We start from the raw sequence: 18306 nt of genomic DNA, 5'->3' as shown, positions 1-18306 counted from the left end.
GTCGACCTAGTTACTGTCGACCAACAGTGGTCGACCTAGACATTGTCGACCTAGTTACTGTCGACTTTCAATACCACACCCGATTAATAAAGTAAAATACTTCTAGCAGTTTATATTTTATACTCCTATTAACCTAGGTCTATGAATGATAGAATTGTGAGAAATTAAACATTTTGGATTAAGCAGCGTAGAAATACAATAAAATGGAAAACAAGCTGCACTAAAGGGGTATATTGTATGTACTAAGCAGTGGATTTTCAAAATCCTCAATTTTTGCAGATTTATCCTGCCAGATTTAAAAGGGCAATACTGTCTAATGTGAAACCAGCTTGCTTTTGCAATTACTTTTATCGCCCTTTTAAATATTGCAGGCACAAATCGTGGTTATCGCAAATCCATTGCTTAGTAAATACACCCCATATCACAGACGACCCCATCCAAGAGCCCAGTCTGCCAGATCTTCCTAATCACAGCCCTACTAAACGAGGGGTCACAGGGCTTGCCTATATTAATAGCACTAATTAAAGCACCTGTGCCCCATAGAAGCAGCCTCAAAATCTGGGACTGAAAGTAAGCTCTCGAGTTCATTAGAAAGCAGGGTGAAGGTTTGTACCTATACTGTCTGATAATATAATATACAGATTACCACCTTCTTCCAGGCCTTATATATGACCTTATAATGACATGGCATCGCACTAAACTGTGCGCAGTGTATGAAGTATGCATGGATTTATTCCCATCAGCTGTATTCCCGGCTTTATAATGGCTGTGGCTCCAACCTGTTCCCGTGTAATGTGTATCATTATGTCTCCCGCTAACAGCGCCGCCTGCAGGACGATGGAGGCCATTCCCGGGGAGGACGGAGGGAAAGTTGTTGGAGTTGGATTGGGGGGCGGATTCCCGGCCAGGGAGGTATGCAGCCGGGGGAGTTCTCTGAGGGAGATGATGGCTATAAACGGGAGTCCAGCTAGTGCATGCGACAAGATCTGTAATGACCACGGTGTGATGCTAATGTATAATGCAATGAGTCTGTATAAATAACATGCAGGATTCTTACTTCAGTTGTTGCATTAATCCAAATTACTATAAGTGGGTACTGTATACTGTATCTTGAATTGGATGCCAGAGCGAAAGTGTTTCTGTGCGCTTGTTATAAAGCAGGGGGCACTTCTAGGGCCTTAGAATAGAGCCTGTGCATTTGGCTTTTACACATCATTTCCTCATACGTTTTCTAAAAAATTAAGTGTGTAAATTTTTTTCTTTTTTGTAATTCTAAATTCCTAGAGCCATTAATATTTTTGTGTTTGCATTCTGCTGTTAATACATGGGGATATTTACTAAGCAGTGGATTTGAAGACCATTCATTTGTCTGTCATATAAAAAGGCAGTACTAGTGAATGCAGAATCAGGCTTGTTTTATGTATATTAAATATTTCCCCTTTTACATTTGGCAGGCAAAAAATTAAGGGGTTTAAAAATGCATTACTTGTTATATTTTTTCATATCTCATTTTACTTATTCAATTCCTCTGGGAGTCCTGTTTAGTCACCAATGGGTGAGTGTAATAGAAACAAACCTTAAGAATAAGCTATTCCATGGAAAAGATTGTCAGCTTTTGAGAACATCTACAAGTAACTGATACAGCATTTATTACGTGTATACATACATGTGTCTCTCTGGCCCACCCCATTTCCGGCTGGGGGAGTCTACACGTTATTTTATATTAATCATATTCCCCTCTGTCCCTAGCTGTGTACTATTGTAGACCATGTCCGTTAAATGCTCTTTTACAGGACAGAAGTGGACAGATTACCATTGTCCTGGTATGCATAGTACTGACGTTGGGGTGTAAATACAGTGCAAATGAAATATTATCATCCTTATTGAGATTGGGGCTGCAGTTTCTCTCCAGCATAAATGTGTGTGTGTGTGAGCAACTGCCCAAAAACCGGTTCCTTGATACTGTAGCCAAGAGTTGACAAATGGCCATTATATAGTGACTGAAGTGAAGCTAGCCATGTACATATTTTATTTTACATTATATTATATACATAACTGCGTAACTGCTTTCGACATGTAGGGATAGAAGCACCCTTAAAGGTTTTCAAATAGGGGGCAGCTAAAGGGATCCCAAGTGTAGGGTGTACACAGTATAAACTGTGGTGCAAGTACAAAAAAATATTTCTCTAGCATCCATAAGGGATATTGGGGACAGAATTAGTACGATGGGGTATAGACTGGTCCAAGGGAGCTAGTGCTCCTGGGTGTGCTGGCTCCTCCCCTTTATGCCTCCTCCTACAGGTCAGTTTAGAAAAAAGTGCCCTCAGGAGAGGATGCACTCTCTGCAAGCTCCAGAGTTTTTCTTCAATTTCTTTTAAACTTTTATTTCTTTCGGTATGCTGTTTGGGCAACAGCATACCTACACCGTGGGAGTTAGGGAGGGGACGGTCACCGGCCTCTTGAGGTGTAGAGCCGCTTCCCCGCTGCAGGACCACCGTCCTGAAAGGCTGTTTGTTCAGCGGGGCATTGCGCCTTGGCTGTCACAGCCGCAACATACCGCACACCCCTAACGCTACCTGAAGGTGATCATCGGTGGAGAGTACACACCGGGGTCCCCTGGTTTACTGTGCGGCAGAAGCGCGGCTGAGGTGCATGGGTCCCTGTTGAGGGGGGGGGGACCCGCTTTGACCTCTGCGTGAGACTGGCTTAATACAACTGTATCAAGCATTTGTTAGGCTAAAAACATTTAGACCTGGCCAGTATAAAAATTACACAGTAGCTCCGGCGCCATAGTGGGTGGTGGCACTACATAAGAGCGGGCTCTGCAGCATTTTGGCGCCTTACTCTGCATAAGAAGCAGCAGCCTCGCACAGCTCCTCCATAAGTCACATGCTGGATCACTGGTACAGGGGTTACGGCCGTTAGGTCGACATGAGTTCCCCCCCCCCCCCCCCCCCCCCCCCCTTAATTTTCAGGATTTTTTCATACTTAACGATCCACGTGGACTACAATTTGAACGTAATCTGTGCCAAGCGAGGCACCCGATGGGACACTGTGCACTAATTTGAGTTCCCCGTCACTTTACGGAGAAAACGATTCCAAAACCAGTCAAAAACCATGTCGACCTTTTGACCTATCGACATAGTACATGTGGACCTAATGACCATGTCGACCTATTGTCCCTGTCGACCTAATGCATGTCGACCTAAATTGTCTATCCAACGACCCATACCCCTGGTACAGGGTGTAGAGGGGGAACGCCAGTATATTGTGCACAAATATCATCACTCTGAGGGATTTTTCATTCAACAGACTTACTGTTGATCTATATCTAGCTCTACACTACTGCAGGTGTAGCTCAAAGGCCGGTCGTTGCTGGATGACACATGCCATTCATACATGGGCTACTCAAATTCAAGAGGGCTTTTCAGGGGATATGACTTTGGTTACTACTGTAACTTTCCAAAAAACACATTCAGGACGCTGCAAGAGTCATCTGACTCCCTTAAAGAGATTGGCAGTATACAGGCTAGAACATCTGATATGGCTGTGTCTGCACACAGAGCCATATGGTTGCGTCAGTGGATTACAGACGCCGACTCCAAACGTAATGTGGAATCTCTTCCATTCACAGGCGATTGGCTCTTCGAAGGGGAATTAGACGCATGGCTCTCCAAAGCTACTGCTGGGCGGGGTGGATGCAGCTGTCACAGGGAATAGAGGCTCTTATAGAGGCTATCAGAGATGTTCTGCATATTCCTGATAAGGCAGGGGTGGGCAAAGTACAGCCTGTGGGATGGATGCGGCCCGCGAGCTGAACCTGCCCGGCCCGCTACCTCCCATCAGTGTGCAATGACAAGCGGCCCGACTGGCTGAGCTGCTTGTCATTGCACTGCATTGCCTCCTAGCCGTCGGCGCCACTGAGGAAGCTTTGTCACATCGGGTACCGCTGGCCGGATTACCTGTGACCTCAGGCGCTGTTGGGGGTGGAGCCAAAGGTAGAGCCTCAGTGTGGATGTGGGTGGCGTGCGGCGGCCAGTTTGAATACATGCACAGGCACAGCACCTTCTGTGCTTGGGAAAGTGCACCTAAGTAAGGTACATGCTTGAATGGCGGGTGGCAGCAGGACCTGTCTGGCAAGGGGGAAGGGGTGCCCAGTAAAGGGGGGGGATCTGGAAGTTCTTTCCAGGGAGGGAGGCTGGTAACTTTGTCTGGGGAGGGGGAAAGCTGGTAACTTTGTCTGGGGAGGTGGGGAGCTGATTATTTGGCCCAGGGAGTGGGAGAGGGGGGGGAGCTGATTATTTTGTCCAGGGAGGGGATAGACGGGAGGGAAGATAACTGTTATGTAGCCCATACACTTATGACAGGTATGTCCAAACTGCGGCCCTCCAGCTGTTGAGAAACTACACATCCCAGCATGCCCTGACACAGCTTTAGCATTCTCTGACAGCAAAACTGTGTCAGGGCATGCTGGGATATGTAGTTTCACAACAGCTGGAGGGCCGCAGTTTGGACATGCCTGACTTATGAGATATCAGGTACAATCCTTCGATTTCGACCACATCTGTGAGATAAATCGAAGGATTGTATGCACATTCTAGGTACCATGCGAAGTGATGCGTGGTCACGATATTTTCTGTGCGGCCCTCGAGTATTTGCTGGAAAGTGTTAAGTGGCCCCCCAGCTGAAATAATTGCCCACCCCTGTGATAAGGTGTCAGAGGAGTGTGAGGAATCTTATTTTAATGTAAAAAAGAAGTCCTCGGTCACTTTCTGCGTCAAAGGAATTGAATACCCTGTTTGAAGAACTATGGGTTAGTCCGGATTAGAAATTTCAAATCCCTAAAAGGTTGCTCTCATCTTTTCCTTTTTCTTTGGAATATGGGAAAAAATGGGAAAATCTGCCCATAGTGGACACATCAGTCTCTAGGCTGTCACGAAAGATTGTATTGCCTGTCCCTGATGCAGCCTCCCTAAAAGACACGGCTGATCGTAAAATTGAGACTACACTCAAATCAATGTACACAGCTGCTGGGGTGGCCAGAAGACCCACTATTGCATGTGCGTGGATCACAAAAGCCATTGCTAAATGGTCAGGTACCCTAATTGAGGGGTTAGATTCCTTGTCTAGGGGGGATGTTTTACTCCTGCAGCATATACAGGACTCTGCAAACTTTATGGTGGAAGACATAAAAGAGATAGGCTTGCATAACGCACGCATCACCGCTATGGCAGTGTCTGCACGCAGAGGCTTGTGGCTACGCCAGTGGACTGCTGACACAGACTCCAGGAAAGGCGTGGAAGGCCTACCATTCACGGGAGAGACCTTGTTCAGGGCCGAAACTAGGGGGGGGCAGGGGGCACGTGCCCCGGGTGCTGGGCTGTAGGGAGCGCTATTGAGCCCAGTTTTCGTGTTACAATAGCTTCCGCTAGCTCCCCGACAGCAACTGACCTGCTGTAGGGAGCCAGCAGCACTAGACGCGGCTTCCGGGATGCGGACGGCGGCACATTGCGCGTGTGACGTCATGACGTCGCACATGCATGTGACATCACATGCGCGCACCCGGCTAGAGAGAGGACGGAGCCGGAGGCGGGAGTCTCTGGCGCCGCGGCCGCATCTATCCCCACGCTATCAGCAACGGGGGCCAGGGCTAACATGCCTGGCTGCAGAGTACGATATACACTGTGACTGGCTCACTGACAGGTAAAAAAAATGTTGAACCAGTATCCCACATTAATATTAATATATATATATATATATATATATATATATATATATATATATATATATGAAATATATGCCTATTTTTGTATGTATATGACAGCAACTTTTGGCTCTTGTCCTGTTTCTCCGCCGTAAGTGCCGCCTGCACAGACGTTTTATGTTTGAGGAAAAAGTTTCTTTCTTCAATTGGAGAGCGCCGGCATGCTTTATGTCAGGGGTGGCCGGACTTTTGGCACCTGGGATCTACTTTTTGTTCACTTACTAACCGGTGATCTACCGGCGTCAAATAACACCATTAGTAACGCTCACATTTAAAAACAGCCTTAACAATGATGCCCTCAAATAACAGCACCAATAATAATGCGAACATTTAAAAATAGCACTAAGAAAAACAACATCAAATAACCCCCCTCTGTACAAATCCCCCGTTTTGCAGATCTCCCCCTTGTGCAGATATCCCCCTTCCACTCACCTGCATAATAGCCCCCTGTACAATAATCCCCTCCGTGCAGATCCTCCACCCTTTGAAGATCCCCCCTGTGTAAGAAAAAACCCCTTTGTGAAGATACCACGTTTGTGCAGATCACCCCCCCCCCCATTTGCAGATTGTCCTTCCCCTTGTGAAGAAACCCCCCTTTGCATAACTGAAAAGTTGTCACGCTACCTAGCTTCAGTCCTCCCTCTCCCCGCAGTCATGGCTCCCGCTTTCATGCTGCAGGGCCTCCCGCTGGCTGCTTCTACTGTCGTCACCACCGCCAGCTGGATCAAACTGGATCCAACTAACACCCAGACTCCTCACAACGCGGGTGATGTCATTACGTCACCCGCGTACCCGCACACTGCATCCCTGGGAACTGTGAAGAGAAGCAGCGGCGGCAGGCTCCTTACAGTTATTTTTATTAAGTCTGTCGTGATCCACTAGGGGATGCTCCGCGAGCTACCGGTAGATCGCGATCTACCTTTTGGCCACCTCTGCTTTATGTGAATCATTTGAAGTAATTGGAGTGCCGCCTGACTGGCTGTTCTATGTATGTATGTATAAATATATATAAATATATATATATATATATATATATATATATATATATATATATATATATATATATATATATACATATACTTAGGAAAAAATAATTCTCATGGGAGCTGAACCACCTCAGATGTCACATATAGATGTATTTATTCTTAAAATTTAACAGTAAATACTGCAATATTACATAAAAACATCAATAAAACAAGTAGATAACTTTATACAGGTTGAGTCTCCCTTATCCAAAATGCTTGGGACCAGAGGTATTTTGGATATGGGATTTTTCCGTATTTTGGAATAATTGCATACCATAATGAGGTATCATGGTGATGGGACCTAAATCTAAGCACAGACTGCATTTATGTTACATATACACCTTATACACACAGCCTGAAGGTCATTTTAGCCAATATTTTTTATAACTTTGTGCATTAAACAAAGTGTGTCTACATTCACACAATTCATTTATGTTTCATATACACCTTATACACACAGCCTGAAGGTCATTTAATACAATATTTTTAATAACTTTGTGTATTAAACAAAGTTTGTGTACATTGAGCCATCAAAAAACAAAGGTTTCACTATCTCACTCTCACTCAAAAAAGTCCGTATTTCGGAATATTCCGTATTTCGGAATATTTGGATATGGGATACTCAACCTGTACCATAAGTGAACAATATAGATTGATAATCATCTGGCGAATTTTGTTTAGTGATAACTACACTTTAATCGAATATCAATTCTTCCACCAGAGAGTTCAGATGTATACTCAAATTCACAAATTCGTGAAAACCCAACGCGTTTCGTCCATATAGGACTTCTTCAGGGGTCGTTATCAAAATGGTCAATGTTTGTAAATTTCAAAATCCCATCCAGCCTTTGCCGTGGGCATGAACAGTATTCTCAAAGGTAGATAATATTACAATATTCGTGTTTATCGTATATAGTTAACCAATATATACAAAGAGTAAAATTGCTGTGACAATGACCTTTTAAGTATAAGATGACAACTCCAATTCTGAATGAGAGCAATAAGGTAAGCTCAAAATAGGTCAATTAAAATCCCTAGTAGTATGTCAGGATTCCCTTCACAGCTATAACCATAACATATATATATATATATTTTTTAATATAAATAGATTATATATATATATATATATATATATATATATATCTATCTATCTATCTATCTATATATCTCTCTATATATCGGCACTCAGGCAGGTCTTTTGAAGTGCTACAAATTTGGATATTTGATGGTGTTATTTAAGAAACCATTCAATATTTTTAAGGGATGGATACTACATTTATGTCAGAAAGGCCATCGTTCATGGTTGAAAAATGTCTGAAAGGCAAAGTGTACAGTTGTGGGGTTTTCTGTGTTTTTTTTATTTATTTTATTTATGTTTTTATTTAAAAAAATGTATTCATTATTTTAAACATTTTTGTGGGGTGTGGGGCGCCAAATTAATGCCTTGCCCCGGGTGACAGGAATCCTAGTTTCGGCCCTGCCTTGTTTGGAGATGAACTAGACAAATGGATCTCCAAAGCTACTGTGGGTAAGTTGACGTATCTTCCTTCCGCAGGCCCCCCAACCAAGAAGACTTATTCAGCTTCTAAGTTGCAGGCCGTCCGAAAGGACAAGTTCAAGGGCAAATCCAGAGGTGCTTCCACGTCCTCCAGCGGCCAAGAGGTAAACCACGCAAACCAGCAACTGCAGGCACTCGGGAACAGAGGTCAGGCTCTGCTTCCTCAAAGCCTTCAGCATGACGATGTACCGCAATGCCTGGAAGGCTGTCAGGTGGGAGCCTGACTATGATTCTTCAGTCAGATCTGGTCAAGTTCGTGTCAGGATCCCGGGGTCATGGATCCTATTTCCCAGGGCTACAGACTGGAGTTCCAAGAGCTCCCACCTCACAGATTTTTCAAATCAGGCTTACCAGTTTCACAAGAGGAAAGTATAACTTTACAACATGCCATCCAAAAACTGGTACAGACTCAAGTCATTGTTCCAGTTCCACCTCATCTGTATAACAAGAGGTACTATTCCAACCTGTTTGTAGTACCGAAGCCGGATGGTTCAGTAACGCAGATTCTGAACCTCAAGTCGTTGAACCTGTACTTACAAGTGTTCAAATTCAAGATGGAGTCTGAGAGCGGTAATCTCGGGTCTGGAGGAGGGGAAATTCCTAGTGTCTCTGGATATCAAGGATGCATACCTTCACATTCCCATCTGTCCACCTCATCAGGCTTACCTACGGTTTCCACTGCAGGACTGTCACTGCCAGTTCCAGGCCCTGCCATTTGATCTCTCCAGAGCACCGAGGGTGTTCACCAAGGTCATGGCAGAGATGATGTTTCTACTCCACAAACAAGGAGTGAACATAATTCCGTACCTGGATGATCTCCTTATAAAAGCACCGTCCAGGGAAAGGTTACTGGACAGCATTGGTCTCTCAACCAAACTCCTCCAGGGTCACGAGTGGATTCTGAACCTTCTGAAATTCACCTGGAGCCAACACTGAGGCTTTCATTCCTGGGAATGATACTGGACACGGAATTGCAGAAGGTGGACAAATGGTCCGGATCGCATCTTCACATGCACCAGAAGATCTCGGTCGCCAAAAGCCGGGATCTCCCTTTTGTGGTGGCTACAGACTTCTCACCTCATCAAGGGTTGCAGGTTCGGAATACAGAACTGGATTCTGTTAACCAGACGCAAGCCTCAGCGGTTGGGGAGCAGTCACCCAGGGGGTGCAGTTTCAAGGAAGATATTCAAGTCAGGAAGTCATCCTTCCAATCAACATTCTGGAACTCTGGGCCATATGCAACGCCCTTCTTCAGGCCTCACATCGTCTTCAAGATCGGCCCATTCTGGTCCAGTCGGACAATGTGGCGGTGGTGACGTACGTAAACCAACAGGGCGTAACGAAAAGCAGAGCAGCAGTGTCAGAGGTGTCAAGAATTCTCCTCTGGGCAGAAAAACCCGCTGTGGTGTTGTCAGCGGTCTTCATTCCTGGAGTAGACCACTGGGAAGCAGACTTCCTCAGCAGACACGACCTGCACCTGGGGGAGTAAGGCCTTCACCCGGAAGTGTTCAGGTGCTTGATAAGTCGATGGGGATATCCACAGATCGACTTGATGGCCTCTCGTCTCAACAAGAAGCTCAGTCTGTATTATTCCAGGTCGAGAGATCCACAGGCAGTGGCGGTAGACGCCCTGACGACTCCATGGGTCTATCAGATGGTGTATGTGTTTCCTCCACTTCCTCTGATCCCAAGAATTCTAAAGCGAATAGAAGGGCCTGGTATGCAGACCTTCTGGAGATGCTCCTCGAAGATCCGTGGCCTCTACCTCTTCGTGAGGATATTCTGCATCAAGGCCCATTCGGCTATCGGGACTTACCGTGGCTATGTTTTGATGGCATGGAGAGCAGAAATTAATCTGCGGTGGAATTTCATCTGGGACGTTCCTCTCTTGTGTTTTTTTTTGTTTTGTTTTTTTTATTTTTATTTTTTTATTTTTTGCAGGCAGGTGTGGATGTAGGCCTACATCTGGGCTCCATAAAAGTCCAGATTTTGGCCTGGTCTGTTTTCTGGCAAAGACAATTGGCTTCTCTTCCTGAGGTCCAGACGTTCTTGAAAGGTGTTCTGCACATCCAACCTCCCTTTGTGCCTCCCGGGGCACCTTGGGATCTCAATGTGATGCTGCAGTTCCTCCAATCGGACTGGTTTGAACCATTACAGGAAGTGTAAAATATCTTGCGTCGAAGACCGTCACACTGTTGGCCTTGGCTTCAGCATGATGTGTGTCGAAGCTGGGGGCTTTGTCTCACAAGTCCCTATTTAATTTTCCATGAGGACAGAGCTGAACTCAGAACTCATCAGCAATTTCTTCCTAAAGTGGTGTCTGCGTCTCGCATCAACCAACCTATTGTGGTTCCGGTTGTTACCGACACCTCTGCTACTTCAAAGTCTTTGGATGTTGTGAGGGCTTTGAAGGTGTATGCAAAGCGAACAGCTCATCACAGAAAATCAGACTCATGGTTTGTTCTTTATGATCCCAATAAAATTGGGTGTCCTGCTTCAAAGCAGACAATTGCACGCTGGATCAGACTTACTATCCAGCATGCTTATTCCACGTCAGGTTTGCCATGTCCAAAATCTGTACAGGCCCACTCAACTAGGTCAGTGGGTTCTTCCTGGGTGGCTGCCCGGGGTGTCTCAGCTTTACAGCTCTGCCGAGCAGCTACTTGGTCAGGTTCGAAAACGTTTGCTAAGTTCTACAAGTTCGATACTTTGAGAAAACTGAAGGTCCTCAGAGGCCAATCAGTTCTGCAGGAACCTCCGCACTCTCCCACCCGATTTGGGAGCTTTGTTTCATCTCCATGGTACTAAATGGAACCCCAGTATCCCCTAGGATGTAAGAGAAATTAGGATTTTAATTACCTACCGGTAAATCTTTCTCGTAGCCCGTAGAGGATACTGGGCGCCCGCCCGGTGCTTCGTTTTTCCTGCGCTGTTACTTGGTTAAGTAATGTTGGTTCAGCCGTTGCTCTTCCTGTTTCAAGTTTGGTTAGCTTGGCTTTCCTCTAGTTTGTGTGTGCTGGTTCGGAATCTCACCACTATCCTTATCTATCCTTCTCTCAAAGTATGTCCGTCTCCTCGGGCACAGTTTCCTAGACTGAGTATAGTAGGAGGGGCATAGGAGGAGCCAGCCCACACTATCAAATTCTTAAAGTGCCCATGGCTCCTAGTGGACCCGTCTATACCTCATGGTACTAAATGGAACCCCAGTATCCACTACGAGGAAAGGATTTACCGGTAGGTAATTAAAACCCTAGTTCTAGTGGCACTGACGTGCCGGAAAAATGGGCGTGGCCAATGAAAAGGGGGGGGACTGATACACAAAAATGCCCCCACCGTGCATATTCATTCTCCCCCCCCCCCCCCCCCCCCCTCCCCACCGGTCCGCAAGCTCTGTCTAATGAACCAGCGTCTCATTTAAGATTCATGCCACCGGAGACCGCACTGAGGGGCTGGTGAAGCACGCTCTGCGCTCTCCTCCCCTCACACAGCAGCTGTGGCAAACATGGCGGTTGGGCCAGCGGGCCGTTTCTTACTGGTATGCAGTACCGCCATACTTGCAGCACTAAGTGTAAGTTACATACTGTTAGACCAAATGCTTCACATTTTATACTTCTCACAGAATTTCAATTTGTCATTGACTTTTCTGTATATAATACAGTGCAGTATAACCATTGCATTCTGATGTCAGACTGTGCTGGATCTGTGTGTGTGTGTGTGTGTGTGTGTGTGTGTGTGTGTGTGTGTGTGTGTGTTTTATTGCATTGGATTCAGAGTGTGCAATCTGCTGCCCAAGTTGATGCCAATACAGCCTGTTTTGACTTGTTTACCTCTGACATAACTTGCCTGTAATCACAAAACAGAGGTTCTCCAACGCGGTCCTCAAAGGTCCAGGTTTTAAGTATAGCCATGGCTCGGCACAGATAATTAAGTCAAATTGACTGAGGTACTAGTTAAGTCACCTGTGGCCAAGAATGGATATACAGGTTGAGTATCCCTTATCCAAAATGCTTGGGCCCAGACGTATTTTGGATATGGGATTTTTCCGTATTTTGGAATAATTGCATACCATAATGAGATCATGGTGATGGGACCTAAATCTAAGCACAGAATGCATTTGTTACATATACACCTTATACACACAGCCTGAAGGCAATTTTAGCCAATATTTTTTATAACTTTGTGCATTAAACAAAGTGTGTCTACATTCACACAATTAATTTATGTTTCATATACACCTTATACACACAGCCTAAAGGTCATTTAATACAATATTTTTAATAACTTTGTGTACATTGAGTCATCAAAAAACAAAGGTTTCAGTATCTCACTCATTCAAAAAAGTTCGTATTTCGGAATATTCCGTATTTTGGAATATTTGGATATGGGATAATCAACCTGTACTTAACCTGCCCTGTTGGGGTACCCTGAGGACAATGTTTGAGAATCTTTGACATAACACATTCCCTAATAATGGACCTATTTAGCGAACTGAACCGCAAACCAACATTGTGCTGTTAGGTGAGACTTTGTTCGCTATTACTGTAACCACTCTCCTATGTGGACAATTCTTCTTCCCCCCCCCCCCCCCCCTTTTTTTTTTTTATTATTGCAGGAGAAGAAGCAAACCGCTCAGACGCAGAGGAAACGGGAACTTCCGCAGCTACACATTACACCCGATCCTGAACTACTGGGGGATGTTCTAAAGGAGCATTATAACTGTGTGCCTCTTATGGCCTCCATCAGTAAGATGAAGAGAATTCCAACTGGGCACTACCTATGTTTTGAAAACTTTGAGGAAGTTCTAGAAAAGAGGCAGATGGCCAACGCCAAGGAGAGAGAGCGGGTGAGAGAGTATAATGGGCATCACACTGCTCAGTTGGCTAGATCAGATACAGATATACATGGTGGTGGCACTGAGTTTAATTCTTTACAGATCCGAAATATCAACAGTGGGTTTTCCAAGCTGAAAACCATTGTCCCACTGATCCCCAAGGATAGGAAACCAAGTAAAGTGGACACATTGAAAGCAGCCACAGAATACATTCAATTTCTTCATGACCTCCTAGAGGAAACTGGAGGGTTCGAGGTATGTGCTAGATACTGTGCTCAGTATGGTATTTCTCTTACGTCCTAGAGGATGCTGGGGATTCCGTAAGGACCATGGGGTATAGACGGGCTCTGCGGGAGATAGGGCACCTAAAAAGAACTTTGACTATGGGTGTGCACTGGCTCCTCCCTCTATGCCCCTCCTCCAGACCTCAGTTAGATCTTGTGCCCAGAGGAGAATGGGTGCACTGCAGAGAGCTCTCCAGAGTTTTCTGTTGAAGAATTTTGTAAGGTTTTTTTATTTTCAGGGAGTCCTGTTGGCAACAGGCTCCCTGCATCGTGGGACCGAGGAGAGAGAGAAGCAGAGCTGGCTTGTCAAGTTGGGCACTGCTTCTAAGGCTACTGGACGTGGCTCCAGAGGGAGTCGGAACACAGGTATCACCTGGGGTTCGTCCCGGAGCCGCGCCGCCGTCCTCCTCACAGATGCCGAAGATAGAAGCCGGATAGAGAAGGCAGAAGACATCAGATCTTCATGAGGTAAGGCGCGCAGCGGTAAGCTGCACGCCATTGCTCCCAGTCACACACACAGAGCAGCACTGAAGGGTGCAGGGCGCAGGGGGGGGCGCCCTGGGCAGCAATAAACCTCACATTTGGGCAAATACAGGTTGATTAGGCTGCGGAGGCAGTAAATCTATGATCCCCCGCCATTTATATGAAAAAATCACTGGGACCGAAGCCCGCTGTCGGGTGGGCGGGGCTTGATCCTCAGCACTAACCAGCGCCATTTTCTCCACAGAAGCTGCATGAGGAAAACGCTCCCCCCTGCTGAACTTCACAGGCTGGAAAAAAGAGGAGGGGGGCACATTAGCGACGCAGTGAGTGGGAATTGGCATATTATATATAGAAAAGCGCTATCTGGACATATTTTTTTCCAGTGTTATTAAGCGCTGGTGTGTGCTGGCATTCTCTCTCTCTCTCTCTCTCTCTCTCTCTCTCTCTCTCTCTCTCTCTCTCTCTCTCTCTCTCTCTCTCTCTCTCTCCTTAGGACCTGGTTGGGGTTTTGTCCCCTTATAGGTTAATCCCTGTGTATGTGGGGTGTCGGTACGTGTGTGTCGACATGTCTGAGGCGGAAGGCTTCTCCAAGGAGGAGGTGGAGCAAATGAGTGGTGTGTCCCCGTCGGTTGTGCCGACTCCAGATTGGATGGACATGTGGCATATGTTGAATGCAAGTGTGGCATCTTTACATAAAAGGCTTGATAAGGCTGAATTAGGGGGGACATCAGGGGGTCAATCCTCGGATTGGACAGACTCACAGGGCCCGTCGGGGTCTCAAAAGCGTCCCTTAACACAAGACACTACTACCGACACGGATTCTGATTCCAGTGTCTACTATGACGAAGTAAAATTGCACCCTAGGGTGACTAAAACCATTCAGTGTATGATTGTGGCAATAAGGGATGTGTTGCATATTGTGGATGAAGCCTCGGTCCCCGACACAAGGGTACACATGTTTAAGGAAAAGAAACACATTATTAACTTTCCCACATCTCATGAATTGAATGATTTCTTTGGGAAAGCTTGGGAGACTCCGGATAAGAGACCGCAGATCCCCAAAAGAATTTATATGGCATACCCCTTCCCTAAACAGGACAGGGAGATTTGGGAATCACCCCCCACTGTGGACAAGGCCCTGATGCGCTTGTCCAAGAAAGTAGCGCTACCGTCTCCTGACACAGCGGCCCTTAAGGACCCTGCAGATCGCAGGTAAGAAACTACCTTAAAGTGTATTTATTCTCATACGGGTGCTGTGCTAAGACCGACAATTGCGTCGGCATGGGTGTGTAGCGCAATTGCAGCTTGGACAGATGAGCTGACAGATCAATTTAATAATATGGATAAGGATACTATATTCTTAACTCTAGCCCATATTAAAGACGCAGTCTTATTTATGAGGGATGCTCAAAGGGACATTGGATTGCTAGCTTCTAGGGCCAATGCCATGTCGATCTCAGCGAGAAGATCCTTATGGACTCGCCAATGGACGGGTGATGCGGATTCCAAAAAACATATGGAAGTACTACCCTATAAGGGTGATGTATTGTTTGGGGATGGGCTGACGGACCTGGTTTCCACAGCTACAGCAGGTAAATCAAATCAAATTTTTTACCATATATTCCCCAACAGCAAAAGAAAGTAACACCCTATCAGATGCAGTCCTTTCGGTCGCACAAGTCCAAAAGAGGTCTGGGATCCTCTTTCATCTCCAGAGGTAAGAGAGCACCTGCTTCGGCAGGTGCCCAGGAACAAAAGTCCTCCCCGGCTGCTCCAAAACCCACAGCATGACGCTGGGGCTCCCCTGAGGGAGTCCGCACCGGTGGGGGCATGTCTTCGACTTTTCAGTGAATCCCTGGGTGTTGGAAATAGTTTCCCAGGGTTACAAATTGGAATTCGAGGAGGTGCCCCTGCGCCGATTTTTCAAATCGGCCCTACCAGCTTCCACATCGGAAAGGGATATAGTGTTAGCTGCAATTCAAACGCTGTGTATACAGCAAGTGATAATCAAGGTTCCCCTGCACCAGCAGGGAAGAGGTTACTACTCAACCCTATTTGTGGTCCCGAAACTGGACAGTTCGGTCAGACCTATTTTGAATTTGAAATCCCTAAACCTGTACATAAAAAGATTCAAATTCAAAATGGAATCTCTCAGAGCGATAATAGCCAACATGGACGAGGGGGGAGTTTATGGTGTCTCTGGACATTCATGTCCCCATATATGCCCCCCATCAGGAATACCTGAGATTCGCTGTACAGGATTGTCATTACCAATTTCAGACGTTGCTGTTTGGACTCTCCACGGGCCCGAGGATTTTCACCAAGATAATGGCGGAAATGATGGTGGTCTTGCGCAAGCATGGAGTCACAATTATCCCATACTTGGACGATCTCCTGATAAAAGCGAGATCAAGGGAGAAATTGCTGAGCAGTGTGGCGCTCTCTGAGTGCTCCAGCAACACGGTTGGATTCTAAATCTACCGAAGTCACCGTTGATTCCGACAACTCGACTACCGTTCCTAGGTATGATACTGGATACGGAGCAAATGAAGGTCTTCCTCCCAATAGAGAAAGCCCAAGACATCCAGAACATGGTCAGAGACCTGCTAAAACCGAAAAGGGTGTCAGTTCACCAATGCACTCGAGTTCTGGGGAAAATGGTGGCGGCCTACGAGGCCATTCCCTTCGGAAGGTTCCATGCAAGGACTTTTCAATGGGACCTTCTGGACAAGTGGTCTGGGTCCCATCTGCACTTACATCGGAAAATAACTCTGTCCCCAGGGACTAGAGTGTCCCTCCTGTGGTGGTTGCAAAGTGCTCACCTCCTGGAGGGTCGCAGGTTCGGAATTCAGGATTGGATCCTGGTTACCACAGACGCGAGCCTCCGAGGATGGAGAGCGGTCACACAGGAAAAAAATTTTTTTCAGGGTCTTTGGTCAGACCAAGAGTCCTGTCTACACATCAATGTGTTCGAACTCAGGGCCATTTACAACGGCCTTCGACAAGCGGAGAGTTTTCTTCGAAACCTACCGGTTCTGATTCAATCGGACAATGTCACAGCAGTGGCTCATGTGAACCGCAAAGGCGGGACAAGAAGCAGAGTCGCGATGGCGGAAGCCACAAGGATCCTTCGCTGGGCGGAAAATCATGTAAGCGCTCTGTCGGCTGTCTTCATTCCGGGAGTGGACAACTGGGAAGCAGACTTCCTCAGCAGACACGATCTCCATCCAGGAGGGTGGGGACTTCATCAAGAAGTCTTTGCAGACGTAACACGTCTTTGGGGAACTCCTCAAATAGACATGATGGCGTCACGCCTCAACAAAAAACTTCGGAGGTATTGCGCCAGGTCTCGGGACCCTCAGGCAGTAGCAGTAGACGCTCTGGTAACACCGTGGGTGTTCAAATCGGTCTACGTGTTTCCTCCTCTTCCTCTCATCACAAAAGTGATGAGGATCATAAGACGAAGAAGAGTACAGACGATACTCGTTGTCCCAGACTGGCCTCGAAGGGCCTTTTACTCGGATCTACAAGAGATGCTCACAGGAGATCCCTGGCCTCTTCCTCTGAGGGAAGACCTGTTGCAGCAGGGGCCCTGTGTATTTCAAGACTTACCGCGGTTACGTTTGACGGCATGGCGGTTGAACGCCGAATCCTAGCGAAAAAGGGGATTCTGGAAGAGGTCATCCCTACTTTAATAAAGGCTAGGAAGGAGGTGACGGTAAAACATTATCACCGTATCTGGCGAAAGTATGTGTCTTGGTGTGAGACCAAGAATGCACCTACGGAAGATTTTCATCTGGGTCGTCTTCTCCACTTCCTACAGACAGGAGTGGATATGGGCCTGAAATTAGGCTCTGTTAAGGTACAGATTTCGGCCCTCTCGATTTTCTTTCAGAAGGAATTGGCTTCTCTTCCAGAAGTCCAGATGTTTGTAAAGGGAGTGCTGCACATCCAGCCCCCTTTTGTGCCTCCAGTGGCACCATGGGACCTGAACGTGGTGTTGCAGTTCCTAAAATCACACTGGTTTGAACCGCTTAACAAGGTTGAGTTGAAATTTCTTACCTGGAAGGTGGTCATGTTGTTGGCCTTAGCATCAGCAAGGAGAGTGTCAGAATTGGCGGCTTTGTCACACAAGAGCCCCTACTTGATTTTTCATGTGGATCGAGCTGAATTGAGGACACGTCAGCAATTTTTGCCTAAAGTGGTTTATTCGTTCCATATGAATCAACCTATTGTGGTGCCTGTGGCTACAAGTGACCTGGAGGATTCCAGATCCCTGGACGTAGTCAGGGCATTAAAAATTTATGTAGCCAGGACGGCTAGAATTGGGAAAACAGAGGCTCTGTTTGTCCTGTATGCGG

At 46.4% G+C, this 18306-nt stretch overlaps 1 protein-coding gene across 2 annotated transcripts in view; it reads left to right on the top strand.

The window, feature by feature from the left end:
* The first annotated feature begins 502 nt into the window (after positions 1-502).
* Positions 503-18306, top strand: part of FIGLA (folliculogenesis specific bHLH transcription factor) — a 31563-nt gene continuing 13759 nt past the window's right edge. Inside the window, exons 1-4 of one of the 2 annotated variants that reach the window (XM_063930376.1) lie at positions 503-605; positions 822-912; positions 12960-13190; positions 13281-13433. In XM_063930376.1, coding sequence (XP_063786446.1) covers positions 838-912; positions 12960-13190; positions 13281-13433 — 459 coding nt within the window. In that variant the 5' untranslated portion in view covers positions 503-605; positions 822-837. The remainder of the gene's footprint in view (positions 606-821; positions 913-12959; positions 13191-13280; positions 13434-18306) is intronic. The other variant, XM_063930377.1, reaches the window with a different exon arrangement.

Source organism: Pseudophryne corroboree, chromosome 6 (assembly GCF_028390025.1).
Source record: "Pseudophryne corroboree isolate aPseCor3 chromosome 6, aPseCor3.hap2, whole genome shotgun sequence".
In the NCBI taxonomy this organism is placed as follows: Eukaryota; Metazoa; Chordata; class Amphibia; order Anura; family Myobatrachidae; genus Pseudophryne; species Pseudophryne corroboree.
The sequence above is the reverse complement of the archived record's forward strand: the minus strand, read 5'-3'. Positions and strand labels throughout refer to the sequence as shown.